At 40.9% G+C, this 27097-nt stretch overlaps 1 protein-coding gene across 1 annotated transcript; it reads right to left on the bottom strand.

Moving 5' to 3' along the window:
* Positions 1 to 26480, bottom strand: LOC118430730 (multidrug resistance-associated protein 4-like). Its single transcript, XM_035841734.1, has 29 exons — positions 26272 to 26480; positions 23820 to 23917; positions 22532 to 22642; positions 21712 to 21829; positions 20900 to 21112; positions 20337 to 20426; positions 19540 to 19703; positions 18831 to 18956; positions 18115 to 18253; positions 16943 to 17050; positions 16420 to 16560; positions 14089 to 14169; positions 13313 to 13507; positions 12768 to 12862; positions 11892 to 11978; positions 10151 to 10247; positions 9525 to 9704; positions 9074 to 9202; positions 8808 to 8845; positions 7534 to 7778; positions 6730 to 6809; positions 6097 to 6247; positions 5424 to 5654; positions 4492 to 4592; positions 3633 to 3824; positions 1914 to 2159; positions 1388 to 1560; positions 1087 to 1192; positions 1 to 292 (listed from the first exon to the last, which is right to left on the bottom strand). The coding sequence occupies exons 1-29, from the start codon at positions 26377 to 26379 to the stop codon at positions 119 to 121; spliced, it is 4017 nt and encodes a 1338-aa protein (XP_035697627.1). The 5' UTR covers positions 26380 to 26480; the 3' UTR covers positions 1 to 118.
* Positions 26481 to 27097: the final 617 nt, after the last annotated feature.

Raw genomic sequence — 27097 nt, 5'->3', positions numbered from 1 at the left:
GTACGTGATATTCCTAAATATCCTGCCGTTTAGGTACAACGGGTATAGGTTACCCCGCTAATAAAGGTGAGCTAGCGTTATATATCGGGCCGTTAAACCCAAACTTGTTCGGCTGTTATTATGATTTCTGTTGGACGTGTTTTTGCAGGTAACTCTGGCGGGCGGCCTCCCTCAGCTCACGTTCCATTGATTCTCCAACCTCCGACAACAGCTTGCTGAAGACGCCATCTTGGTATTGCGTCAGCAGAAGGTGTGGTTCATCAAACTCGGCTACACGACCATCCTCCATCACCTACAACGTAACAAAATAAAATCATAGAAAACCACTTACTACTTATTCTAAAATGATGTTTCATCTTTGGAATTATAGCACCTAATAGTGATGGAAAGCCACTCATAATCAAGTATGGCAAGTCTACTGGTTTGCAGTCCTGTTTCGACGGGCCTTCCTGATAGTATGAAAATGTTGACGTGTTAAATGATACAACTGCTAATTACGAAGATAACAATAGTGGGGCTTATACAAAGATATTGTTCCCGTATATACAGTTAAGCAACGAGGAAGCTTTGAATAATGTGGAACACCTTTACATGTATGTGTAGCTAGTAGGGGTCGTTACCGGTACAGAAAATTTAGGTCCAGGTCCGGTTCAGGTCCAGAGAATAAGGTCCAGGTTTGGACTTGAACCTGGACCTGATTCAGTACTAGTATGTAAAAACTTGTGAATGGACAAAACTAAAAACAATGGTCCATTTCGCTGCAAAGAAGTCTGTTTGGTGGAGTATTCCACTCCCACTGGCGTCTTAAACCCTACAAGGCTAACTGGCTCTCTACGATTGGCTGTAAACCTTGGTAGAAACGACTATAGACTCTATGCTACTTCGCTATTGTTATTTCTTCGAACGGTAAGCCCCAAAACGTGTGAATGCCTGACCATATAATCTATTCCTTTTCCAATAGGTCCAACATCCGATCCACCAATTTTTTTCAGGTCCGGTTTTTCTGGACCGGTCCAATAAGAAAAACCGGTTTTGTACCGGTACCCACTCCTATCCTAGACCATTTTGTTGGGTTTAAAAACCTACCAAGATCCTGTCGGAGTCGATGACAGTGTTGAGTCTGTGCGCGATCGTCAGCACGGTGCAGTGTTCGAACCGCTCCCTGATAGTCTTCTGAACCAGCTTGTCAGATCTGTAAAACAACGAAGCCAATAGTAATGATGGACTGATTCACTTTTTCAATCACATCATCTATACCTTACTTTACCGTTGGAGCACCACAGAGGATCTGGTAACAGTTTTCTCTATCCTTCTTTGCTTTCTGCTTTCCTTAATCTAGTATTGTGCCTTTCCATTCTTTGATATTGTCCTCCCATTTTGTTCGTACCTAGCATCCATGTTCGCCGTCGCCTCGTCGATGAGCAGGATCCGGTTGTAGCCCAGAATGGTCCGTGCCAGACACAGAAGCTGCTTCTGCCCCACGCTGAAACTACTGCCACTCCTTCCGACCTCGGTGGCAAGTCGGTAGGGAAGCCTCCGCACATCTTCGGCAATGTTTACCTACACGAAATAGCAATGACTCAATTTTAAACCAGTAGGTTGGAGGGTGACGGGCAACATCTTTCAGTCTGACTATGCACCAGTAAATACTTGCAATATACTAATATTAGGAATACAGCAGAAGCCGCTTAAATGCACACCCCATTTGCCAGTGCATTTCGTGCAATTATCCAACTGGTGCAACAAAGCGAAGTTATTCAGCTGGACCACACCACCATGGGATTTGGGGATTTGTGTAATTAACAGATGTGTGCGATTAAGCGTTGTGCAATTAACTGGCTTCGACTGTACAAGTGTACAGTAACGTCAATTAAGATGAGTTACATTGTTCGTTAAAAGCGCTCCCTTCTTACCTCATCCAGTGCTGTCCACAAAGCGTGATCCGAGTGGACGTCCAAAGGATCCAGGTTTCTCCGTAAGCTTCCCTTGATCATGGTGGGATCTTGTGGGATTACGGAGATCTTCTTCCTGAGATCGTGCAGTCCCAGTTTAGAGATGTCCACCCCGTCGATGCGGATACTGCCTGCCGGTTCAACCAACCTCATCAGCGCCGTGAACAGGGAGCTCTTCCCCGCGCCGGTACGGCCTACTATACCCACCTGGGATTGACAGCAAGAGATAGCCCGTTATAATTGGTTATTGTTATTGGTTATTGGGTGGGCCGACTACTCACTCTTTGCAGCCAGGGGCTGAATTGCGAGGAGCTTACAATAGGCGGGGCTAAATCGCAAGGGTCTGGAGCGAGCTGCCATTCGGCGCCACTCAGATGACCTCAATACGACAGTAATTGCCCGAGGTGCGGCCAAGGTACTGTAGGTTTTGAACCGCTCTGGCGGGTTTTTTAACGTGCCCTGGGTATGGCTCTCCTCAGACACGGGACCTCCATTTAACGTCCTATCCGAGGGACGACTCATTTTCACTTGAGTAAAGTGAGGAAAGTCGTGTAAAGTGCCTTTCCCAAGGGCAGAAGATCGGCAGCACGGCAGGCGGACTCGATCCCGCAACCTCTCGGTCACAAGGCGAACACAATACCACTGTGCCACGCGGTCCCACACAAGTATAACCAAGTTTTCACGGAATAAGGTATTTATTTAGCCTGCGTCATAAAGCAAGCGAACGCTGGCCAAATGTTTAGATCGGCTGGAGCTTTAATTTCCGAATCACCAAAGTGAAAAGTACACGGTAGTAGATGTAAGATTTAAAAAAAATACATATTCCAATTATATATAAAATCAAGGTGAACATTTAAGTCTTCGTTACACAATCTTCTTTAATTATTCTTCTTACTGAAGAATTAATAATAATAATAATAATCATCTGGTGTATTTTGCCAGCCAGTAGGTACCCCAAGTATGAGTAATGAGGCTGTTTAACGTGGTCGAGGCACCTCCTCGAGCACGGGACCCCCGTTTTACGTCCCTCCCGGAAGACGATTTCGTGGAAAACTTCGTGAGGCTACAGCAATCCGTGACGTAGAAGACTGTGTTCAAATGATCTACCAGCCTGATGAAACGATTTACTGATATAAAATCAAGGGTTACACATTTCCAGTTAATCTTAAAGGTGCACTCTCACCGCACTTGCGTCAATCTTGCGTCACTGCGAGATTCGTTCACTGCGCCACAGTTTTGTAATTTTCTCCGATTTTTTATAATTTAGATATTGCGTAAAACGTAAAAGTATGACTTGAAAGATGACAAAATACACAAAAAGAAAGAACATACGTTATTCATCTCTGAAATCCGTTGAGTATCTTTCGAACCCCGCAGTGACGCAAGCGTGACGCAAGTGCAATGAGAGTGGACCTTAAAAGCTGCGACGAGGTCGTAGTTAGTCTCCAAGCAGACCCTACGTATACGGTGCCTTAGAAATAGTATGAAAGCTGACAAGGGACTTAGTATAGCGGCACCAGGTGCCCGTTTGACTCCCTTCGGCCGGCTACCTACCTTTGGTCGGCTATAATACAGCTTTGATACTATTTCTAAGGCACCGTAGGGTCTGCTTGGAGGGTCGCAGTGTGATCACTCTCTAGTGAGATGGGGCCCAACCAAAGAACCTGAATTGAACCGCACCTTCTCTCCTCCAACTATGTTCAGGTTGATGTTCCTCAGAACGGGCGGGTCGTGCTCGTCGTAGGAAAGGTAGACTCCATCCAGATCGATCGCGCCGTATGACGGCCAGCCGGGAGGCGGCTTGTGGTCCGTCTCCCACGGCGCCTCGGGCTCCAACTCGACATATTCTAGCACCCTCTCCGCATGGATCATCTGAAAGTACGGCAAGCCATTTATGTGTTGGTTCACATTGTAAATGTTTCATGTATCTGTCAACTGTCTTTTTGTTGCGATGTGTACATAACCCAGTGGGAATATATACAATAAATGTCTTCATTCATTCAGACACAGCAAAGTTGTTCCTTGAAATGATTTACAACTTTCTTATAACGAGAAACTTTTGTATATTTTAAGTAAAGGTACCGTGCTGGCTGGTTTTAATGCGTTTTTAGACTTTCTATTTTAAATTTGTACCGTTTTTTATATGAATGTCTGCTTGTCCGGCTGACAGTACAAAATAGAGAACCCGACAAAAATGTGTGAAACTTTCTGATTGCAGCGACATTTCTATATCTTTGAGGTTCACCCTCGGCAGTCTCGGTAGTTCCTTTTTGCGTATACGCTTCTTTTTCTCTTATTGTATCATATGAGTTTCTATTGCCCTTCAGTGACACAGTTGGGCAAGCACTACAACAGCGCAAGGGCTAAAACTAAACGAAAATGTTCCGACATGAAAGTACAAAATCTACTTCTACTTACCACTCCCTCCATTTCTGTTATGGACTCAACAATTCCCTCACATGTACAGTTGGGCAAGTACCACAGTAGCACGAGGGCTAAAACTAGCCCATAGCTTCTTAATAAAGCTACTTCGACTTACCACCCCCTCCATTTCTGTCATGGACTCCACAATTTCCTCACAGTGTTCGTCCATGGAAAGCGCGTAGGTCAGAGTAAGACCGACAATCCCAGCGCCGAGACCTTTACAGTTAATGAATAATAAACAACATGAAATAATGTATCAATGGTAGGGAGATATCAGGCACCATATAGAAACACGGCATATAGCCAACTGTATGAAAAAGTATGGGATCTTGGCATAAAATAGTACCTTATAAGTACATGTTTATTTGAAAGCTGATCAATTGAAAAGAAATTAGATAGTTTTATTCTATGCCAATATTCTAGCGATACTTAAAATAAGTTGGAATTTTCAATAATAATACACAATGGTAATGGTAAAACAGTTTAATAACTATGTTGTAGTACTAAAACGATGCACACATTGAAACACAGCGGAGCTGGCCATACAGTTTCAGAGCAAGCTGCTAGGGGACCCAAACATATACATCACTTATTTCGTACATGATAAGCTATCTGCCCCCAACAAATCAAGACCATAGCATGTCGAGGTCAAAAGATACAACAATTGACGTTATGCTGCAGTACCAATATCACACACCAGGGAGGCTCAAATTGACCTTGACCTTCGTCTTCTCAACCCACATACCAAATGTAATCACAATACATCAGGCTCACACCAAAAACTATAACGCTAGTTCACCTTTATCCGCGGGGTAACCTTTATTCGTTGTATATAGATAGGAGTATTTGGGGATAAGTCGACAGACGAGTGTTTCATACTGGACATCTATGAAAATATTGCAATTTGAAACCAACGTCCATCGACTAGATATTCCTAAATATCTCATTTGTCAAAAACAACGGATATAGGTTACCATGTGGATAAAGGTGAACTGCCGTTACCTCCATTCTTCATGCAGACGAAAACAAAAGATCAGAATAGCTTACTTTCTGCAGAGAAGATACACAAGAACGTGACACAGGTGACAAAGACGGCGTTCAGGAGCTCCATCCGGACCTCGTACCAGGCCTCTGTCGCCATGTCGAGGAACTCCACCTCGTTGTGCCGATCGACGATAGCTCTGAACCGCTTCTTGAAGTTCTCCTGCGCGGACAGAGCTCTGATGGTCCACAGGCCGTCCATCACTGAGGACGCGTGCGTATAGATGGGGCTGGAATCTGAAGGGGTTTTAAAAAAAAGACTTGGACTTGGAAAAGGAGAGTTTTGTGTCAGCGACACGTATATTATCCTCTTAGGCTACAGCAACTATAAATTTTATTTAGATTGATTTAAGTTGCAGCGTACATGTTGCTGATATTGGTTGCCAACACATACATGTACATACATTTACACTTCTAATAGTATACACATGATTAACGCAAATGGTAAGCGTATACTTCAAATGAAACTACAAGATTAAGCCTATCTTTCGTCATGTACTTCTGACGTTTGAGTAGCCTGGAATCCAGCCGTGTTGTGCTTTGGTCGCTGTCCTAAGGTACGCTTCCTGCCAACACAGGGTTGGCTGAAAGCGTACCCTAGGAGAGCGACCAAAGCACAACACGGCTGGATTCCAGGCTAACGTTTGAGAAAGTCTGCGTGTTAAAGTAACAGTCTTACTTGTGGCATCCAGTCTCGCCAAATGCCTGGCGACAGGGATGAAGTAGATGTACATGAGTATGAAGGCGACGAACAGCGGGATGGCCGGCAGGATAGCCCAGGGATTAGCGATGCACACCATCGCAACGGCGCCAATGGCTCCAAGGAGAGTCTGGAAAAATGAACGAAGGCATGGTTACAGGTTGTTTCGCAACAATGTCAGTTCCCAGACGTCAGTTCGCAACAAGACAAGTCGTTTCGCAACAAGGTACAAGTCGTTTCGCAACAAGGTACAAGTCGTTTCGCAAGATTAATATTTCGCACCCGGTAAGATTTTTAAGCGGTGTCATTCTGTAAGGAATATGATTTCTAATACTATTAGGCTATCAACATTGATAACATTCAAATGTTGCGGAAAGACTTGTACTTTGTTGTTTATATACGATTATATCTTTAAAAAAAATTAAAGGATAAATGAAAAAAAGAGAGCATGGTATCTGAAACAGATTTTACAATATCCCATAAATTACTTAAGAACAATATCCTACCATTGGCGATGAAAGCAAAGCATCTTAGAAATAGATGAGCTTTAGCTTGAGTAAGTTGAGCTACAATTCTCCAGACAATTTCTTTAAAGGCATTTACAGTACGAACCTCGACGCCGTCAATGAACTCCTCAGGGATCTCGTCTTCCACCTCACCCAAGTCGTCAGCAAACCTGTTCAGAATCCTCCCTGTTTCACGGGGAACAACAACAAATCGCACAAGGATCCATATGTACGTACATACATAGAGCACATGAAGCCCAGAAACGAGATAAAGTATGAACAAAGAACTCTTGAGCTCATGATCGAAAGGTACATTATACGCCTTTCCTCGCTTCACTCAGATTTAGATTAGTAACTAGGTTTGATTTGGACCGTCCCTTGGATAGGGCATTTAATTGAGGTCCCGTGTTCGTGAAGAGCCACACCTCGAGCCCATAAAGGAACCTACCACTCTTATCAAAAAGAGTAGGGGTCCTTCCAGACCTGGGTTGTAATAACCTACAGTACTTAAGCCGCATTTGGGCCAGTCGCACTGAGGTCACTAGAGTTAGTACCGAATGGCAGGTGCACTAAGGGGCACCTGTGCGGCACTGCGGGGTTCATTCACAGCTAGCGGCACTGTTGTGTTATTTTTGCCGAGTTGTAAATAATTTATGATAAGATATTGCGTAATGCGTAAAAGCATGACTTAGAAGACCACAAAGTACAAAATATGTAAGAAAATTCTTTCTTTTTCTCTGAAATTCGTTGAATAATCTTTTGAACCCCGCAGTGCCACACCGAAGCCTCAAGTGCAGTGAGATAACACCTTAAGCTCCTCTCAATTCCACCCCTGACTGCGATAAGCTTTTCGCCAGATAATCATGATAACAATAGTAAAAATAAAATATAATGTATAATTCATACGCACCACTGGGGTTCTTGTCAAAGAAGTTGATGGGAGCCCTGATGACCGCGTTGAACATCATATTGTGAAGATTGACGGAAGCGACGTAGGTGACGTAAATTAGCAGAGCAGGTGATACGATGGCCAGAAAGGTCCCGAGGCCCTCAAGGATTGCGTACACCTTAAGGTGATATAGCGAGACTGGCCCGGGAATCGGCCGAAGCTCACCAGTCGGGAGAGTATCGTTCAGGAGAGCAATGTTATCAACCCTGCAAAGAGAAAAAATTCAATTCTGTCCTCATTTGTTGTTTTTTCATGTTATGTTATATGATTCAACCTTCCCTCAACAGAGATGGGGGTCGATACCGACTGCCAAGCACCTTTGACCCTTTGCTGACGTCACACTTCCGTTCAGGATGTGTACTGTGACTTAGGCTTTGGGTCATTTCAACTTGAGAAGGATCAGAAAATGATCGAAACCTTGTTGGTATGTGCACGGATATATGGTCTTAAAATTGTAACATAATGTTGACTACCGTCACAGATGAACTTACATTCATGTTATATGATTGTTAACATATTTTACGATACGAGACCGAGTTATTACAAGCTTACGTTTTGTTTTAGATAGAAGCATCTCATTTTCAAGCTTTTTTTTATTTTGTTACTTGAGTATTATTGTTTTTCTTATATTCTACTTGTGTTGATTTCATTTAATGTAAATGGCTGAGAGACCCACCAGGGCCACATTGAAAAACGCTGATTGAAGGCAATATGTTTACTCTGGTAAAATCGATAAACAAACAAACAAACAGACAAACAAACAAACAGACAAACAAAATAAAGTGAGTTTTTCCCTACCGTAGTAGTTTGTTTTTGTTTTATCTGAACGATTGCTTTATAAAACCTGATACCATGTTAAATTCATTCTAGGGGGAGGGGCTGATTTGAAGAACAGAATCAAGCTATACGTTGTATATGCTGCCATACTGTTATCATCCACCGACGAAACACATCAAAAGTGCTAGGTAAAAGTACTCTTCAGACAGAGGCTTCGCTTCGGCTGCTTTTGAAGCGTTTGCGAGTCACAAAGAAACGGTAGAAAACAGCCGGAGCTGAACCTCTGCTTGGAAAGTGGGGTAAAATGCGCATGCAGTAGAATTATACATTATTTGTGATGATATGAACCATATAACATTTGTGACGAATCATACATCACTTGTAAAGACGCAAGTTGACTATATATATGTTCAAATAAAGAAGCAGATAGGATATAAAGAAAAGTTTAGAATACTCACCAGTGAGCCAGCCACCAGTCCGAAAACAAATCAAGGCCCTGAAACAAAATGTAAAGATATGTCTCTACCTCGTTTAAATGACCCAAATATTGAAAAACTACCTCATGGATCATACAGCTACAATCTTTACATTTGATATCAAAGTTCCTGTTATTGGCGTACTATTTTTTACTTTGTTTTAACCTAAACATAACATCGAAACCCGATAAAAAGTATGTGTGGTAAACTCTGTACGTAACAGAGATACACAGATACAAAGTACTTACCTCAAAACAGATGAGGACGAACACCACTATAGGTAGGACCCAAGTCGGAGGTCCCGACGTGAGGTACTTGTAGTAAACCCGCCATCCTACGCTGCCTCCCTCCCTTTCTTCTTCCACGAAGTTGGTCGACTGTAAAAGATTTGGAAAGGAAAAATGAGAAACAACAACTAGATTTAGACGCTAGAGATATGATTGGCATTAATAGGGACTTCAAACGGAAACCGAATTAGCAGGAATGAAGCAAAACCAGGCGGATTGAAGTAGGTGTAAAATTCGTGAATAGGGAAGAATGTACTACAAGTATAGGCATAAGTAGAACATAGAATAGCTTACGTATCAGTCTCCTTATTATTATACATGACCTACTGTATTTAGCCCCATGGGGGCATGAACATGCAATAAACTTCATTGGCATTGCCATTGGCATTGCCATTATAAACAGTTTCCTTACCTTGGCTAAAGACTTTTCTGGAGCTCCTGCTACGCTGGTCCTGCTGCCGTAAAAGCTCTCAACTGAGCTTTCCTCGTCCTTGGTACCATCTAGATCTTCATCCGCGCACGTCATAAGTTCCGTGAAGTCAACTCCAGACGCAGCAACTTCTTCATATGTTCCGAAGGCAACCTGCTTGCCCTATTAAACAATAGTTTGTATTATGAATTATGCCATTAAGGATGGCATCTAGTCAACGTTCTTGCCGTACATTAGTAGGACAAAGTAGGACACAAGCTCGGATTACTTGTTTTGTTCTTGTTCTTTTGTTCTTGCCGTACATTAGTAGGACAAAGTAGGGCACAAGCTCGGATTACTTGTACTTTTGTGTGCAACGACAGAGTTCTGTTTTCCCAAACCCTCTGAGTCAGTCGGGCCATTGTAGTGTTGGCTTTCCCGATACGTTTGTCTAGTAGAACCCAGGTAAGTAAAGTTGTCCACATTTTGAAGGGTACATTATCCATAAAGATGACTGGTTTACTCAATCTTTCCACCTTGTGACGACATATCTCCCTTGAAATTTAACCTAGAAGCAGATTCTATGAGCAGTCAAGATTTGTGATTTTACACCAAACTTTGATGTTTACCTGGTCCAAAACAAGAATCTTGTCAGCTTTCTTCAGGAACTGCATCTGATGTGTCACTAGGATCCGGGCTTTGCTTCCGAGCTCTCCCAATATGCACCTGGTAATTATAAAAGTATAACCTTAGAACAAGCCATAGCCAGATACTGAACTGGTCACAAGCATACAATATCATTGGCGTCTGAAAAAGAACAATACTTAGAATTCACCGGTAGTAAATCATGTATGCAATACGAAGGATGATTGAAAAGTTATTGTTACTTGAGGTCTGCAAAGTTGACCATTTGCCTAAGCTTCTAAAGGGTTCCTAACAGATAAATGAATTTTCTATGTCTTTTGCAATATTTTCTTATCCACCTAAGCTTTTAAAGGGTTCCTAACAGATAAGTCAATTTAATTTTCTAGGTCTTTTGTCATACTTTATTATCCGCCTAAGCTGTTAAAGGGCTTCTAACAGATAAGTCAATTTTCTAGGTCTTGTGTAATATCTTAATTTCCATTGTACAAGTGGCTGTATTGCATATAAGTTTTACTAACTTGAGCTCCAGCCACTTTGTCTCTGCACTTTTATTTGTATTTTCTCATGTTATTTTCTTGAATAAAAAAATCTAGTCTATTGAAGCAGTAAGGCATTATAGTTGTATTACATGAACTTGTATAAGATATAGATATACATATTTTACAATTATACATATATTATTCATATTGCTAGCCTGGGTACCATCCGAAAAGTAGTTCGCACCGGCATTCATTATATAGTATATACGTCGCTCCTAGCTCTGGCATTCATTATACGAGGGGCGTGCAATTAGTAATGGTCCTGACCCATTTCCCATAGCAGGAGATTAATGAAACTTGGCACAGTTATAAGTCTTTCTCTTCATAGGAATCACCCAGAGTTATGCATTTCTCCCATCGTTTGATGCAGCTCTGGACACCGATTTTGTAGGACACCCCAGGTTGGTCCTCCAACTGATGCCTCATCAATGGCACAAGAGGGACGACCAGGTCTGGGAGCTGTTTCCACAGACTTCCAGCCACGTTTGAATTCAGGATGCCAGCGTTTTACAAGGTCATATGATGGGGCATCATCACCATAAGTTTCATTTATTTCATCAAAAGTCTTCTTTGGTGTGCGTCCTTTCAAATACAAAAACCGGATCACTGCGCGACACTCAACTGGTTCCATTTCACACCTGGTCCATTTCGCACCTGACTAAGTTCAAACACCAGTAAATCAGAAACCACAATTAGTTCAGAGCTGTCTTTTGCAACATAACCCATAGAGATATGAATTATTACACATACAAAATTTCATTTAGATCAGACAACTGGAAGTGGGTCAGGACCATTACTTATTGCACGCCCCTCGTACAGTGTATCACTTCTTTGATAACAAAAGCGAACATAGAAGCGATGACGGCCCGCCTCAGCGAAGTCTGATATGCGGCGAGGATGAGTGAGAGTGAGAGAGACTATCCGGAAGGTACCCAGACTAGCATATTGCATCAACTCTACACAATGCATAATGTATAATGCATATAATGTACAATGCATTCATTATATAACTATGTACAGTCGCTTCTAACTCTGACATTCATTATACACTATATATATCGCTTCTTTGATAGCAGAAGCGAACATAGGAGCGAACTACTATCCGGATGGCACCCAGGACAATATATTGCATCAACTCTACACAATGCATAATGTATAGTTTATAGTGAATAATGAATAGACTTACTTGTTGAAGAGTTTTCTACCAACTGCAGCGTCCACAGCACTTAGAGGATCGTCCAACAGGTAAATGTCTGCGTCAATATACACAGCTCTGGAAACAATAAGTTATCATCGTTTATTATAGTAATGCGTGCATACAAAAAGTTACATATTCATATATGATTGTTTTATAATCTGCTGGTCGATGACATTCATATTAATCATTTCCTTAATGCAATTTTTATTAGCAACGTTACAACTAACGATAAATGCCAAATGCACTCAACCACTATATACAAAGCTTCGGGATGAATTTTAATTTGACATGATTTACAGATGTAGAAATCGGAAGTTCTGCTGCAGTATCACAAAGAGCTACCATGGACTCTATGTATGATTAACCTGTATGTTGGTCCCACATACTAAATGTCATAAACATCCACTGGCAGCTTCTAGAGTAATTCTGTCCAAAAAATCCGCTCAGAAATTAACCTTTTACAAATTTACCAGCAAAAACCTTCTGAATGAAAGTACTCAAATGAAGAATCGTCTTAAGCTAAGGGCACAACCCGTCGTACGTGCAAATACGTGCTGTCTACGTGCCAAAACGTTGGCAATCTTTTGGGATCCGTAAGTGGTAAGTACCGCCTCCGTACGAACTCGTAGGGAATCCGATGGATTTTAGAGCACGCAGACACGCCGTAGAAATTTAGAAGCAGGCAAAACTTTGTGTGCCATCGGGCTGCGGATTCGGCCCGGTACGTGCCAATACGGGCGACGCGCCTGCCCTGTACAGCCTGAATGTTTTCAGAAATATGTGGCAAACGTGGCCTCCAAAAAAACGTACGGACAAATTGCACGTACGACGGGTTGTGCCCTTAGCTATAAGCTAACACCTTACCTGGCTAGACTGAGTCGCGCCTTCTGACCCCCGCTTAGAGTGACCCCCCTGTCCCCGATGTACGTCTCATCTCCGTGACTCATTCTGCTTATATCCTGGAACAGACGGACAAAAGCGGATATCTTAGAACAGCCGTATGATACGAGTTATTTCTTAAACTTATCCAGACAAGTCTAAAACCTGTCATTTTTTTACAGAGGTTACATTTTGGAAAAGCACTGAATCAGATAAATACTATCAGAAATGTGTTTTGAAATGTCAATAAATCACTGGCTTTACCAAAATAATAGTTCACATTATTCGAAAGAGTTGTTCGTTTTCATTTGCGTGCAATAGAGAAGTTTCAAATGTACTTGTCTTATCCAACAAAGATGATAGATAATTGTCTAGCCAAATGAATGAATGGTCATAAGTTTATAGTTCCATGCAACAGAAAATGTGCAGGCGTATTTGAAATAGTCTTATAAACCATTAACAGTGAAGACGGTTAAAGAATTTCACAGAAAAACGACGATGAAAGTGTAATCACACGTCAAATCCCATACCCTTTCCATCTTGCAGACGCTGACGGCTCTGTCGTACTTTTCTTGGTCGAATGGTTTCCCGAAGTCTACGATGTTGTTCTTGATGGTGTCCGGGTAAGCCCACGGCTCCTGGGCTGCGAAAGCCAGCGTTCCCCGTACGTCCACCTTACCGTCAACGTTCGAAAGTTCCCGCAAAATCGTGCACAGTAGTGCGGTCTGTAACGTGCAGATTGTGACAAATTTGACATAAGTAACAATTCAAAATAAAATTTTATTCTTGATGTACTTTTATTTATCAGGCTGTATGTATCAAAGGAATGCAGCAGGGCTAGCGAACTAGCCGGCGTCTATCATATAAAGAGCTACCTCTGATGATTGGACAATATACAACATGAACTATTTTATTCCGTTCACGGGTACGTGAGTTGTTTTTTTTTTACGAAGTAGATTGTACAGAAAATGCAAACAGCGAATTACTTAAGATACAGAGATAATCTGTTAATACCTTCTTCACGTGAATATTGTAACATCTGATGCTACATACGTGTATGTGTCGTAGTAGCATATTAACATTAGCAATCATGTTAGGTAATTTGAAATGATTTTTCCATGTACCTGAAGCCTAAAGGACAGAGGATTCCAAAAGCATAATCAATTTATCCGTTCACTTATTCATCTAGTCATTGCGTTAAGTTGTATGGATTCTGTCTATATAAGACTAGAGGGAATGCTGTAGACAACCAAAATACAAAATGAATACAAAAATGGAACAGAAAGAAACAGCAAACACAAATTACCTTTCCAGCGCCAGTGGGTCCTATGACAACGATCAGTTCGCCTTCTTTGATATCGACTTTGATATTTCTCAGTGTCGTGGACTGAAAATATGAATGTAGGAACCATTTTTTTTTCACTTTGTCAACACAGATTTAAATGTAACATTAGGGTTTGGACTAGCATGATCCACTTGATTTCCCGTAATATGAAATACATAGAATTCCAATAAATACATTACAATACATAAGACATTATTATATCATATCATATCATATCATATCACATCATCGGATAGGAGGCAGTTTGCCTGTGAAATCCGCTTCTGACAATTGCAATTAAAAACTAGTTTCCATTTTATTTAACAATTAACAATTAAAAACTAATGTCCATTTTATTCAACAATTAACAATTAAAAGCTAGAATCCAGAGTTTGTGAAAAGAGACTGTAATAACAATATAGAGTTCATGTTGGGCTAGGCGTGTACTCAATGCCCCCCCCAGTAACTGTCCAGCTTTGATTTGAACATGTTTACAGAGTCAGCAGCTACTACATCCGCGGGAAGATCGTTCCATGCATTGATGACCCTAACGCTGAAGAAATTGGCCCGAGCTGACTTTTTGGCTAGGGGTTTCACAATCTTGAAAGAGTGTCCTCTCGTACGTCCATCAACATTGAATTTGAAAAGGCGGTTAGGGTCAATGCGGTCAAACCCCTTGACGATCTTGAATAGCTGTATCATGTCGCCTCTCTTGCGGCGGTGTTCAAGGGTGGGGAGCCTGAGGCGGCGCAGTCTATCTTCGTAGGTAAGTTCACCAAAACCAGGTATAAGTCGCGTCGCCTTATGTTGTACTCTATCGAGCAGTTGCTGGTCACCTTTGAAGTGAGGACCCCAAATGACGTTGCCATACTCTAGTATAGGGCGAACCATGGTCTTGTACAATATGGGCACAGTTGTCTCATCGAGCCGTTGAAAACTCTTCCTGATTAGCCCCAGGGTTCGGAATGCCTTGCCGGCGGTGGTGGTACAATGCGCATGGAATTTCAGTTTTTGGTCGACAATTACACCCAGATCCCGCTCCTCAGTGGTTTCTTCCAAGGCGAGGCCTTGCATCTCGTATTGTTGGCATGGGTTACCATACCCGGTATGCATGCGTTTACATTTCGCGATGTTGAAGCTGAGCTGCCAGTCCTTAGACCAATCTGCCAAGTTGTCGATGTCTGCTTGTAAGGTGGCAACCTCCTCTGGAGAACTCACTCGACGGAACACCTTGGTGTCGTCTGCAAAGAGGCGACAGGCACTTTCGATAGTGCTTGGCATGTCGTTAATGAAAATAACAAAGAGAATTGGTCCAAGCACAGATCCTTGGGGAATTCCACTTGAAACCATGGCCCATTCTGACAATTCACCATCAACGCAAACACGCTGTCTTCTGTCTGTTAAAAAGGCCTGAATCCAACCATGCAGTTTTCCGCTAATACCGTACTGGCTGAGTTTGTGCATCAAGCGTACGTGGGGTACTCTATCAAAGGCCTTCTGAAAATCTAGGTAGATGGCATCCAGGGGTTCACTTGCCTCCACTGCTTGAGTCCAAAGGTCCATTGTGGTGATTAGCTGTGTTATGCACGATCTACCGGGCACAAAGCCATGCTGCTGGTCACAGGTATATGTACTACGACATACATTAAAATGTGTGGCTATATAGACACATTGCAATACTTTCTATTGTTCGTCTTTATCCTGTTGCATTCAATTAGCCTTCGGGTTAAAAAATGCAATAAACCTAATAAAGTATATATTGCAATACGTACAATACATTTCAATTCAAATCTTAGAAAAAAACGACGTGTCAAAATATACATTTAGTGCGTTGGACTTCATAGTTATGTTTACGAGATTTCCAAGTGTCACTATGGTATGTTAATGAGGAAATGACGTCACTTCCATGACATCAGTGTTGATAAGAATCCCATGATCCTCCTCGTTCTCTTTCCATCATGCATGGCGACCTCGTAAGAGTGTTATATGGAATAAATGGCATTGTCTCTTTTAACTATGTTGCGCAGGCACATTTGAATCCCTCACTTATTTACATGTAATCTCCGGATTAAATGATGATAATAAGTTTATTGCAAATTCTTACCCGAGGGCTAATTGACAAAAGAAAATGACAGACAAATAATGGTCAGCACTGAAACAGCATAGTAAGCGACTACTCTAGTCTAACTTAAGGATGTAGCTTATTGGGTTTGACTTTTTTTCAGAGACAGTGGAAGACAAACGATCATACTTTTGTTCTCACTTTTGTTACTCCATTACAAACAGCCAGTCAACAATAATGACGAAGACTACCTTCTTCCATCTTGCTGTGTTAATGTCCACAGTCACTCCCTTCGGGCCGAGCTCGGTGGAGGGATTTCTGTCCTGATCTTGTTTGGTAGATGAATCGATGTCAGGCTCCAGAGGCTGTTGCTCATCCAGTGCAAGGAATGTCTACACGAAGAAAGACTGTGCTTTAAGTAGCCTGAATAGTCAAGAACACATGCTAATGTAATTAGCTTAAAGTCGGTATATGGTTTCTGTAAATGGTGGCAAAATGCACATAACGTTGCATATATGTATATTTATATATATACATATGAAATGCATACATTAATGCGCTCTTACTCACAGGCACGCATAAACACACTCCAATAGACACACACGCACACATAAACACACACACACACACACACACACACACACACACACACACATACATACAGAGAGAGAGAGAGAAACGCACACACACACACGCACAACACACACTCAAATACACAACAAACACATGCACATGCACATGCACACACACACAGACGCCTTTATAAAACTCTACCTGTAGGCGATCGACTGAAACTTTGGCATCTGCCAGTTCTTCTATCGCATCTGGGAAGTCATCCACAGCTTCCTCCAGTAGCTCCATGTACGCCATCATCACGAACACCTGGATTAAATGTTAAATGTTCATGTATTGTATCGATCGTCATGGTAAAATGTTCAAGATTAGGAAGCATTTAGAACGCTGTAAATTTCTTTTTGCTGTAAATCATGTCAGCAGTATTTTAAAAACTTTCAATCGTAAGGATATAATTTCATGTATAGTATTTTACACACTTGTATTATCAATTGTATTTCCAACAGTCAGTTTTTGACAACTATGTCTTTGATTCTCATGTGAAAGGAGTGTTACAATTCAGCCAAAAAGCTACCGAATACTTTTGTCAAATAAACCATTATTATTATTATTAGAGTGTGACTTTAGTTAGTCATTTGTTACCATTGTTTGAACAATGTCAATGTATATCATGGTATCAAGCTATATGCAGTCTAATGGTACATACTTTGTCATAAGTGAGATAATTTCATAGTTTAATAGTGTAGCTTCAGTAATTCCATTTTTAACATTGAATATTTCAAGATGAATTGATGATTCTATTTTGTAAAAAATGTTGCAGCTGATGAGCTGAATTGCGATTACAGCAGTCAAGCTACAAGCATACATCAACATACATAATTTAGTAAAATCATCGGGACTGAAATACCTAAGCTATTGAATTTTGAGTAAAAAAAATAGCATAAATCTACAAGGCACTCAGACAATTAACACAAAGGCAATGTTAATAAACGCGAGGCTAATATAAGAGAGGAAGACCATGAGGCTACAGAACAAGATATATCAAGATATAGATATATAACGTTAAATATGCGGTGTAGTATAACATATGTAATACTTTGTCATAAGTAAGAAGTTGGTAATAGAGTTGTTCAGTAGTTTTTTTTAAACATCTGTCTGAATATTTCAAAAGTTTATCGGGTATAAAATGATTTCCCTACACGTTATATAGTGAAATTTGTGAAATACGTTGTCACAACTAAGGTAATTTTGAGTGCGCATGCATTAGAAGGGTCTTCTCGGATGTCCTGTGCATATTTTTAGTTGATTAATTAATGATTCTTACCGTACAAACAAAAGACCAAGCAAGTAAACAAACAAACAAACAAACATACCTTCTCGGCTGTCAGCTCATTACCCGTCAAGACGTACGTCAGGATGATCAAGAAAATGGGGGGATCGAAACCCAACCAGTCAATAATCTCACTCACACCCATCACTAAGTCACCTTTCAGTATGATCCATAACTCCGCCCTGTAAGAAATCATTGACTGTCAGTTAATTGCACATCGGATTAATGCACACTTCTGTTAACTGCACAGAATCCCAGAATCCCAAACCGGTGCGGTCCAGTTAGATAACTTCGCATTATTGCACCGGCCGGATAATTGCACCAAATTCACAGGCAAATAGGCCGTGCAATTAAGCGGCTTCTACTGTACATGATATCAAACATAATCCACGGTATATGTCGGAATTATTTGACAAAAAATATGCAAAAGGAAGACTGAAGTTTTGAACTGTAGTCTGACTTGAACAAGTAATGTAATTCTAATCATAACCGTAATGTCAAACAGACATCATTTATTGATTGCGTGTTGGCTCGAATAAAAATTCCACGCCAGTTCACCTTTATCCGCAGGGTTACCTATATTCGTTGTGTTTATTAAGGGATATCAACTGGACGGACAGTGATTTCTAGCTGTAATATAATCAGAATATTGTAGTTTGAACATTTCTGAAAGCAATATAACGTTAGGTTACCCCGCAGATAAAGGTGAAATAGCGTTACATGTGTATCTCCATCTTTTCGTGGGAATACGAAACTCACTTTCTCAGCTTGTTGATGACGTCAGTGAAGGGTTTCTCCCACGCCTGGAGCTTGATCATCCGGATCGACTGCAGAATCTGGTTCATCATGTCTACACGCGCGTCTCCCGTCTGGTTTTCCAACACACTGGAAAAGAAGAAAAACAGTTCATAATCTACGTATACACAACCCTTCCTTACCCTTATTTCTTTCACCTGACTAACAATCTAGGGCCTTCACACACGATGCAGTCAAATTTGTGGTAACCAATGTATACCGTCGTGCGATATTTGATGTCGTATAGTTTCCATGCAAGTAGGCTGTGGCAGAACCAAACACCGATAAGGACATACAGGGTAAGGAAATGTTTTTCTGTAATAAGATAGCTGAAAGCTTCATTAATCTCACACACACGCGCACAGACACGCACACACAGGCACAGACGCACACATACTACATAACACACATCAACATACACAACCAAACAAACACAAAAACACACATACACAAAGAGACGCACACGCACATACACATTCACGCACGCGCACACACAAAGACACACACACACACATGCACACACACATACATACACACACGCATACACACACATACACGCAAACAAACACATACACACACACAAACACACACACACACACATACACACAAACAAACACGGTACACACACACACACACACACACACAAACACTGTATAAAACCTTTTGGACATACCCATATTTGATGTGAAGTGGTGTCAATGACAGATCGATGACTAACGTCACGACTATGTAAGCGAACCCCGCCAGGATAGACACGCCCATGAAGTTGATCAGGTACGCTGAGATCACTATGGTCAGGAGGGGACCCATCCAAATGTCGTGGAGACCGTCAAACACCTGAACAGGACATGATATATAGTATAGAGAGAACGCTATCGCACGACAGTTGTACACGGTGCAATGTATTGCAACATCTATTACACAAAGTACAAAATAGTTATCCCTACTTACCCCTACTCCGCAAGGAGGCGGGGTAAGGGACAGAAGATCCACCCAAGTCTCGACCTAGTTCTCGCAACTCTCGCGAGAACTAGGTCACTCCGTGAACAAGATGGACTAATAGCCATCAAAAATTTGAAAGTACGTGTGTTTACCTTTAAAAAGCAGTCACTGCTTGAAGAAAATTCTATTAACTGTGCACATACCTGACTAATTAATCTGTTCAACGACAAAACAGAGGTATAGAATGAAGCTTGACATCTTTGTTAACATAACAATAAGGTCTAACATAATTGTATAATATAGTACTAGTATTACAACGGAGTAGGCTCATCATTAGTATTGGTATTGATAATACATGTATAATCATTAGTATCGGAGTTCGAAAATAGTAACTGTTGAAACTATATGCTGTCCGCAAATTCTGAAGAAGACAACTCTACACCTGATAAAGTCAATCTTAATCATTGTCGGCCTTCTTTTCTCTCCAGTTATTCAACAACACTTAACATGTTGTTAACAGCAACTTACATCTTCGAATCCGTCCACATCTTCTGCGAAGATGTTGACGACTTGGCCAGTTGAAGTCTTTGCAAGACCGCCAGTGCTCAGTCTCAAAACCTGTGAACGAGCAACAACCACCTAAGTATTAATAACCACCTAAGTAATAATAATCTTCATGGTCATGCAAAAATGGTCTAATTTCTTTTATCCATTAGACCACATATGGGAATAAAAACAGCTTATACTGTAAATAGTTATAATTAGGATATATCATTGTTTACCTGTTGTTATCAACTTTATATCAAACTTAATGCATTTAGTCCCATTGGAGCATGAACATGCAATAAACATCATTGTCATAGTCAATAATAATCAACATTCATTCGCATACATGCGACACGTACCTATACGTCTACCAAAATTACAGTAAAGGCATATGTAATAATCATTTTATGCACCACAACTGCCACACACACACACACACACACACACACACACACACACACACACACATACACACGCGTACATAAAAGGCACGTAAACATTGATCTTCTAAGCGAAGGTATAATAAAAAAAACTAGAAATTGTACCTTTTCGTACACAAGGTTGCATAGTGCCGTCCCCATGTTCCATCCCCACATACTGACCGGCCACTCGTAGTAGCCAATGATGACCTCAAAGAAATCCACGGCCGCCAGGATCCCCGCGTACATGTAGACATCGCTGAGAGTCATGGTACTGCCGGGCTGGAAGTACTGGATGATGTATCCCATGATGATCGGCTCTATCAACTCGGCAGCTTCCTGGCGGCACATAAGAACGTTTTGTTTATACCCCTGTCACATTATCCACGATCTTCGGGCGTATCGATGGAAGATCGGTCATATTTAAGATCGACAGACGGTTGCGTGTATTTTTCACCTGAAAACTGTCACTGTCACATGTAAGACATACTTTACACCTTGTACAATTGTTGTGCAATAAAGTTAGCATTATAAGCGAGTCTTGGGCGATTGCTGCAGAATCGTCGTCAGATCGTTTTCGCCAAATTTGAACGGGGTATTATGCCGCGGTCACATAGGTCGTGCGATCGTCGTACGATTTTGATGCCATAGGATTTCCAAGCAGGCCGTGGTAGAACCAACCACCGACATGGATTCAAAACAACAGCATTTTGTGTACCAAGACTGTTCAACTTTCAAAATTGTAACATAATTTGTAATATATTGTTCTAACAAGTTGGGGCAAATAATTTAATTCATTATTTTACAAAGTAGTATTAATTTTTCATTTGCATTTTTAGTCACCATATCTAAAAATATATCCAAATCTGCTATGCTATGTATAAAAGGCACAACCTTCATTAACATATCAAATCAAATCATATCGTAAAGTCACCTACCTCATATATGTACATGATGCCAATTAGGATATATCTCAGGCCGTAGCATCTGAACAGGGCTTTCGGTAGACTGGCAGGCTTCTTCGGCGTAGCTTCCTTTAATTCTCTTTCCCAATAACTGTACAAAAAAAGGCGAGTTGTTTCTTTTAATAAATTTTTTAAACATTTTTGTTAACAAAATTTATTTCTGCTATGTTGACATGAATTGAAAAAGAAGAACCAAAATGAACATTCTGAAACAAGAATATGACCCTATATAATGATACGTGTATTCAGTTTTCTTTATTGGTATAAACAAAATGGTAACATTGTGAAATTAACACGGATATATCAAAAGAATTACATATATTTCAAATTCTTATATAACATACAAGAAGGAAAGCCGAGCAAGTTGATACATATTCATTTTTAGGCTCTTGTATACTTGCGCAGTAATCTTTGGTTGAATTCTTTTTTTTTGGTACTGTCTTGCGCATTGGCCGTCTCATATTTACTAGGGTGAACATAGGACAGATAAGGAAGCCATCTACATCAGAGATTTAGAACCATCCTTGAGCAGAGACGGTGGGCGTTATAGATTTCCTGCAATTTATGATCCACTGCTCACCAGGTCACGTGCCCTATCTGCATAACGTGACGTCACAGCAGCAGTGGATTACTCATTGCTTGACAAAGACTGGAGCTGTTTTGGTAAGTGCAACTTTTTGCGTTGGAAATTACAGTTTAACTCGTTCCAGAATTCTACCAACACAGATTAACTTTCCAGCTAATATGTCCATATGGATTAAGGTGGCAAGAAATGTTTGTCTTTTTTACTCACGGTCTGAACTCGTCAGTAGCCACCAGTGACGTGTCCTTCTCTCTCAGTGGGTACAGGTCCGCATTCTCCAGTCTCCGCTTGTAACCTGTCGCCACAATGGCGTTGGCCCAACTGTAAAAATAATAATGATTCAGATTATTTGTAAAATTATCGAAAAAACGACCAGCACAACCCCGGCATCCTGCCAAGCCAAACGAATTTTAGAGATTAAGAACGAATTTTCTTACAACTTGTGCATTTTGTTGTCATACTTTTGCGTATTACGCAATATCCAAATTATAAAAAAATGGGCGAAAATAACACAACGGTGTCCCAGTGAACGAACCCCTCGGTTCCCCAAGTGCAGTGAGATACTATCTTAAGAATTTTGCCCGGGAACAAAATAGACGGAAATAAACCTGAACAAACACGTATTCGTACATTAAAACAAAACAAACAAACACACAAACAGACCAAAAACAACAATTCCGTTTTTGCAAATGTAAGTAGATAGAACAAGTTGTGTGTTGACATCTGAATTCTCTCGTTGATAGTAATATCTTTTCCAAAGCTTTTGGTGTAAGGGCAGGGTACCCCTCATGTTCAAAATGTGAAAGATCTTAAACTTCGGTTCCGATTGAAACGAGGGGCCCTGTTGGGCAGTTCATGTGCTATTTTGAGCGTGATTCGTAAGCAAATGTGACCCCGTAGGACACCTTGCGGCTCCCGGCGCATTTTGTTAGGCCCGGTCGAGCCCCGGGTTGAACTTAAGTCGGATTTTAAATGAACCCGGGACCCGGTAACAAACAGACGCCGTGACCTGTGACCCTAGGGTACACCGAGGAGGGCACCCTATATCCGGTAGTCCACCGGGTCAAAATTGTGGCTTCGCAAACCGGCGCAGTTAGAAGTCTAAGTTTACTGATTTATTTATTCATTTATTTATTAGGATTCTCCATATACGATGACAATGGAGGGTATGGCGAAACAGGTGTCAAAGGTCACCTCTTCAAAGCCGCCATACACACATGTTCGCACATGTTTACACACGGCGGGGTTATACCGCCACTTACGGGGTGACATACCCTTTCGCTGGCTAATTACAAGACGGGGATGCGCCAGGTCTCCCGTCCGGGTGATTTGAAGTGAATCACCAACTCCAGACAGATGTTCGATGAAGGAGAATTTATAGAATACAAATTAACTGCAATCATTGTAGAGAAGACGATGGAGCATATATCATTATGCACATGGGGTCACAACAGGCAACAATTCCCAGGGAAACCGCTGTCAAATTGATAGTACTTACCAGAAGAAGAGCTTGGAGAACCAGTTGGCCGTTTCCATGGGGTTTCGCCTCTCACCTCGGGCATCTTGGTTTGACCGTTTTTTTCCATCCTTCTTCTTCTGTAATAAAAAAAATGACGTCGGTGACTATATCCTTTACAATGAAGCGTGTGCTCTTTTTGAATATCCCAACGCATAAGTTAATATTGGTTTCAACAGTGATATGTGAAACGCAAGAGGCAATAGAGTACAGTCTATTGGCTCACAGGATTTGAACTCGCAAATAACTATCCGTACTGCCAATTCATGAAGACTAACTAACTAACTGAAAGGCTATATACGTAAGTTCCAAAGCAGTTAGACTGCTCTTTAAAGGCCCTATTTCGTCATACAATATAGTTCAACTAGCTAATACTGGATCGTTGGTCAACGCGTTGCATTGAATCACGCCGTTGCACATGATTTCTTGACAAACCGTTCTGTTGGCTACCTTTTGCAAATGATACATTTCTTGACTATGGAAGTACATGTATTATATCTCTCTTGTATACGCTTTCAGGTTTTATTGAATGACAGGTATGACTATTATAAAGTTGTTGATACCTATATCATTTAAAAAAAATGTTTTCTATGTGTTAAAAATGCTGCATTCGGCGGTAATGTTGTTGTTATTTTGACTGTTGTGACCTACTGGTATCTTTCTCTTTTAATTTTAAGAAGACGACTTATTAATTAGCCACAAAGATTTCCTGCAAATGTGTCTTTTCCCTTGGCAAGGTTTACGTGTGGTGCGTACACATGAACTTATTGTTTGAATTCCAAAGTTTTGCTCGGTTTCCTTTTTACTCATTTGGCCACATGCGGCAATCAGTGCATTAGGCCTACGGGAAAGAACGTGCATAAGATTATCATGATGTATAATTATGTGACAAGTCGAGTCTGTAGCATGTTATTAACTGGTTCAGATGGTCAAACTCTAGACCCACAAGCCATGAATTTATTTTGTGCGAATGTAGACAACATTAACCATTGTCTACTAGGAGCCGGTCGGAGGACGTATTTAAGGGATCTTGGTTTTTCCGTCCATTGTAGGTGAAGAGACTTTGGTTGACTGTGCGGTTGTAGGTTTGTCTGAAGTTGCTGTAGCTTGCGAAGTGGTGGGGCTCTTGGTTGTTGCAATATATGGCTAATCATATTAAACCAACACCCTACATTGTTTACTACACAGGGGGGGGGGGCTGCATGCTGACAGTTCACCATAATTGTTTTGCAAATCAGTCGTTCTTTCTTTAATTTTTGCAGTTTGAAGAAAAACTTACCTATTCGATAATACCGCATGAAATAGACTAACGTAATCATATGAAAAGAAGATCAATTGAGATTATGAAGGTATCAAATTCCGCCGCCTTAGGCGACCTACAGTGTGTTGTTGTCTACACATGTCAATGAGGGTCTATTTAGTGTAAATTGAAATACCTAGTAGCTTACTTTTGCACAGACACTAGAAATACCAATGAAATACCACTAGAAACGAACTAGTTGTACTAAAACCTACATCGACGAACTAGTTGTGCATTTCATTTATGTTCACATTTTGTTCTCTAGAATTGGGTCAATTTATTTTGAATAGGAAGACATTTTGACATCATTCATGACAGCACAATTAAAACGCTTTCCTACTCCTATATAAAACAACTTGATAAAGCAGACAGAAATGCATGGTAAGCAATTGTCCCCTTGTATGGTTCATTCGAAGCTTTAGTAAATCTTTGCATTGGGTTGTCCGTACAGCCGTGGTACTAGTTTGTCTGTATAAGAGGCCAAAATAAAGATGTCCTAAGGAGTTCCCTGTCCATGACCAATTTTTGCATGCGCACCCCTGGGGCATTCTGCTGTTGGACTAGTTTCTTGAGTATAAGATAAGAACTTTTCTTTAAACGAAAAGCAACCCAATTTTTCATCAATCTCCGGGGTTAGTTTAGGGGTTAGTCTTAGGTCTATCCGTAATTTACATCATGCATGCAACAGCAAGGAAATTACTCTTCGCTGTACGCCCAAACTCGGTGTCTGGAATTACTAGTTACTCCCAACCATCTGTGAATGACATTCTAGCAAGAAACATACAATTCATATCTACATACTTAAAGAACGAAAATCAATTTTGAAGAATGAAAACATGATTGAAGGAATGTCCATCAAATATGCAACAAAGGGGAATCATCTGTACAATTGTTAACAAGACGCGCTACTTTTTTGCAATTATTAGGTGGCCCGTAGCAGTAATAAAACGCCATCAAAACTGCATCTACATACAAATCAAAATTTATCTTTTACAGAAATCCTCCCTAGTAACTTTTATCACTAAAAATTGCTCATGTACAGAGAATTATGGTTTGAAAGACAACAGGTGGGGTTACATATGTCCTATTTCGTAACAAGTAACAAGACGCGCTACAACTAGCTCTTCCACATACCTCAGTCAGAAGTGAAGCCTTGTCGTCTGAACCAAATACATCTGATCCAAAGCTGTCCTGTAGATCAGTGCGGATATCCGATTTACTGTATCTCCGCTTTTTCACCATGATGAGGAATGAAAACGATGTTGTTGATGATGCAAACTAAAGGTAGTTTTACTCAATACTAACGTGGAACAGGTTTGTCTGCTTCGGACTGGGACAATTCATGACTGGCGCATGCGCGGTAGTTTGGTTGAAGTTGTCTGCACGTTTAGACGATGGGCAATTTTTTTGTACAAAAGTTTCAAAGTCCTTCGGAGGCAAAAGTTTCTTTCCTTGGACTGTTAAACTATGGAACTCTACAAATAACTACTGTTTATAAGCCTGTATATAATCTTCAAGCCTTCAAAAGCAATGTTCACTATTATTCCTTGCTTGATGATTTTTCTACCATCCATTCTATTTTATAATTTACTGTCTATAAGTGGTCAAATTGGATCGCAGTGAGCAAACACCGATTACACAAAGCTTGCTTAATAAGTCTACCTATTGGAAAGGCGATTTATTTATTATTGAAAACTGACACATTGTATAATACAACGTCAATGTCGATCCGCAAATATTTAAACAGACAAATGGACTATTCTCCAAGCAGAGGTTGAGTCGCAGAGATATAGTAGTAATCGTGAAATTTACCGGCGCGCTCCTCCAAGCAGATGTTGAGTCAATCAATCAATCAGCCGCGGGCATCGGGGGAGATGCATAGCGGCTGTAGACATGTCCCTCCAAGATGTTCTGTTTTAAGCCAGCCGGTAAATTTCTCGACTACTACTACGTATATTTC

This window comes from Branchiostoma floridae, chromosome 14, assembly GCF_000003815.2.
Source record: "Branchiostoma floridae strain S238N-H82 chromosome 14, Bfl_VNyyK, whole genome shotgun sequence".
NCBI lineage: Eukaryota > Metazoa > Chordata > Leptocardii > Amphioxiformes > Branchiostomatidae > Branchiostoma > Branchiostoma floridae.
This window is presented reverse-complemented; position numbering and strand designations above follow the sequence as displayed.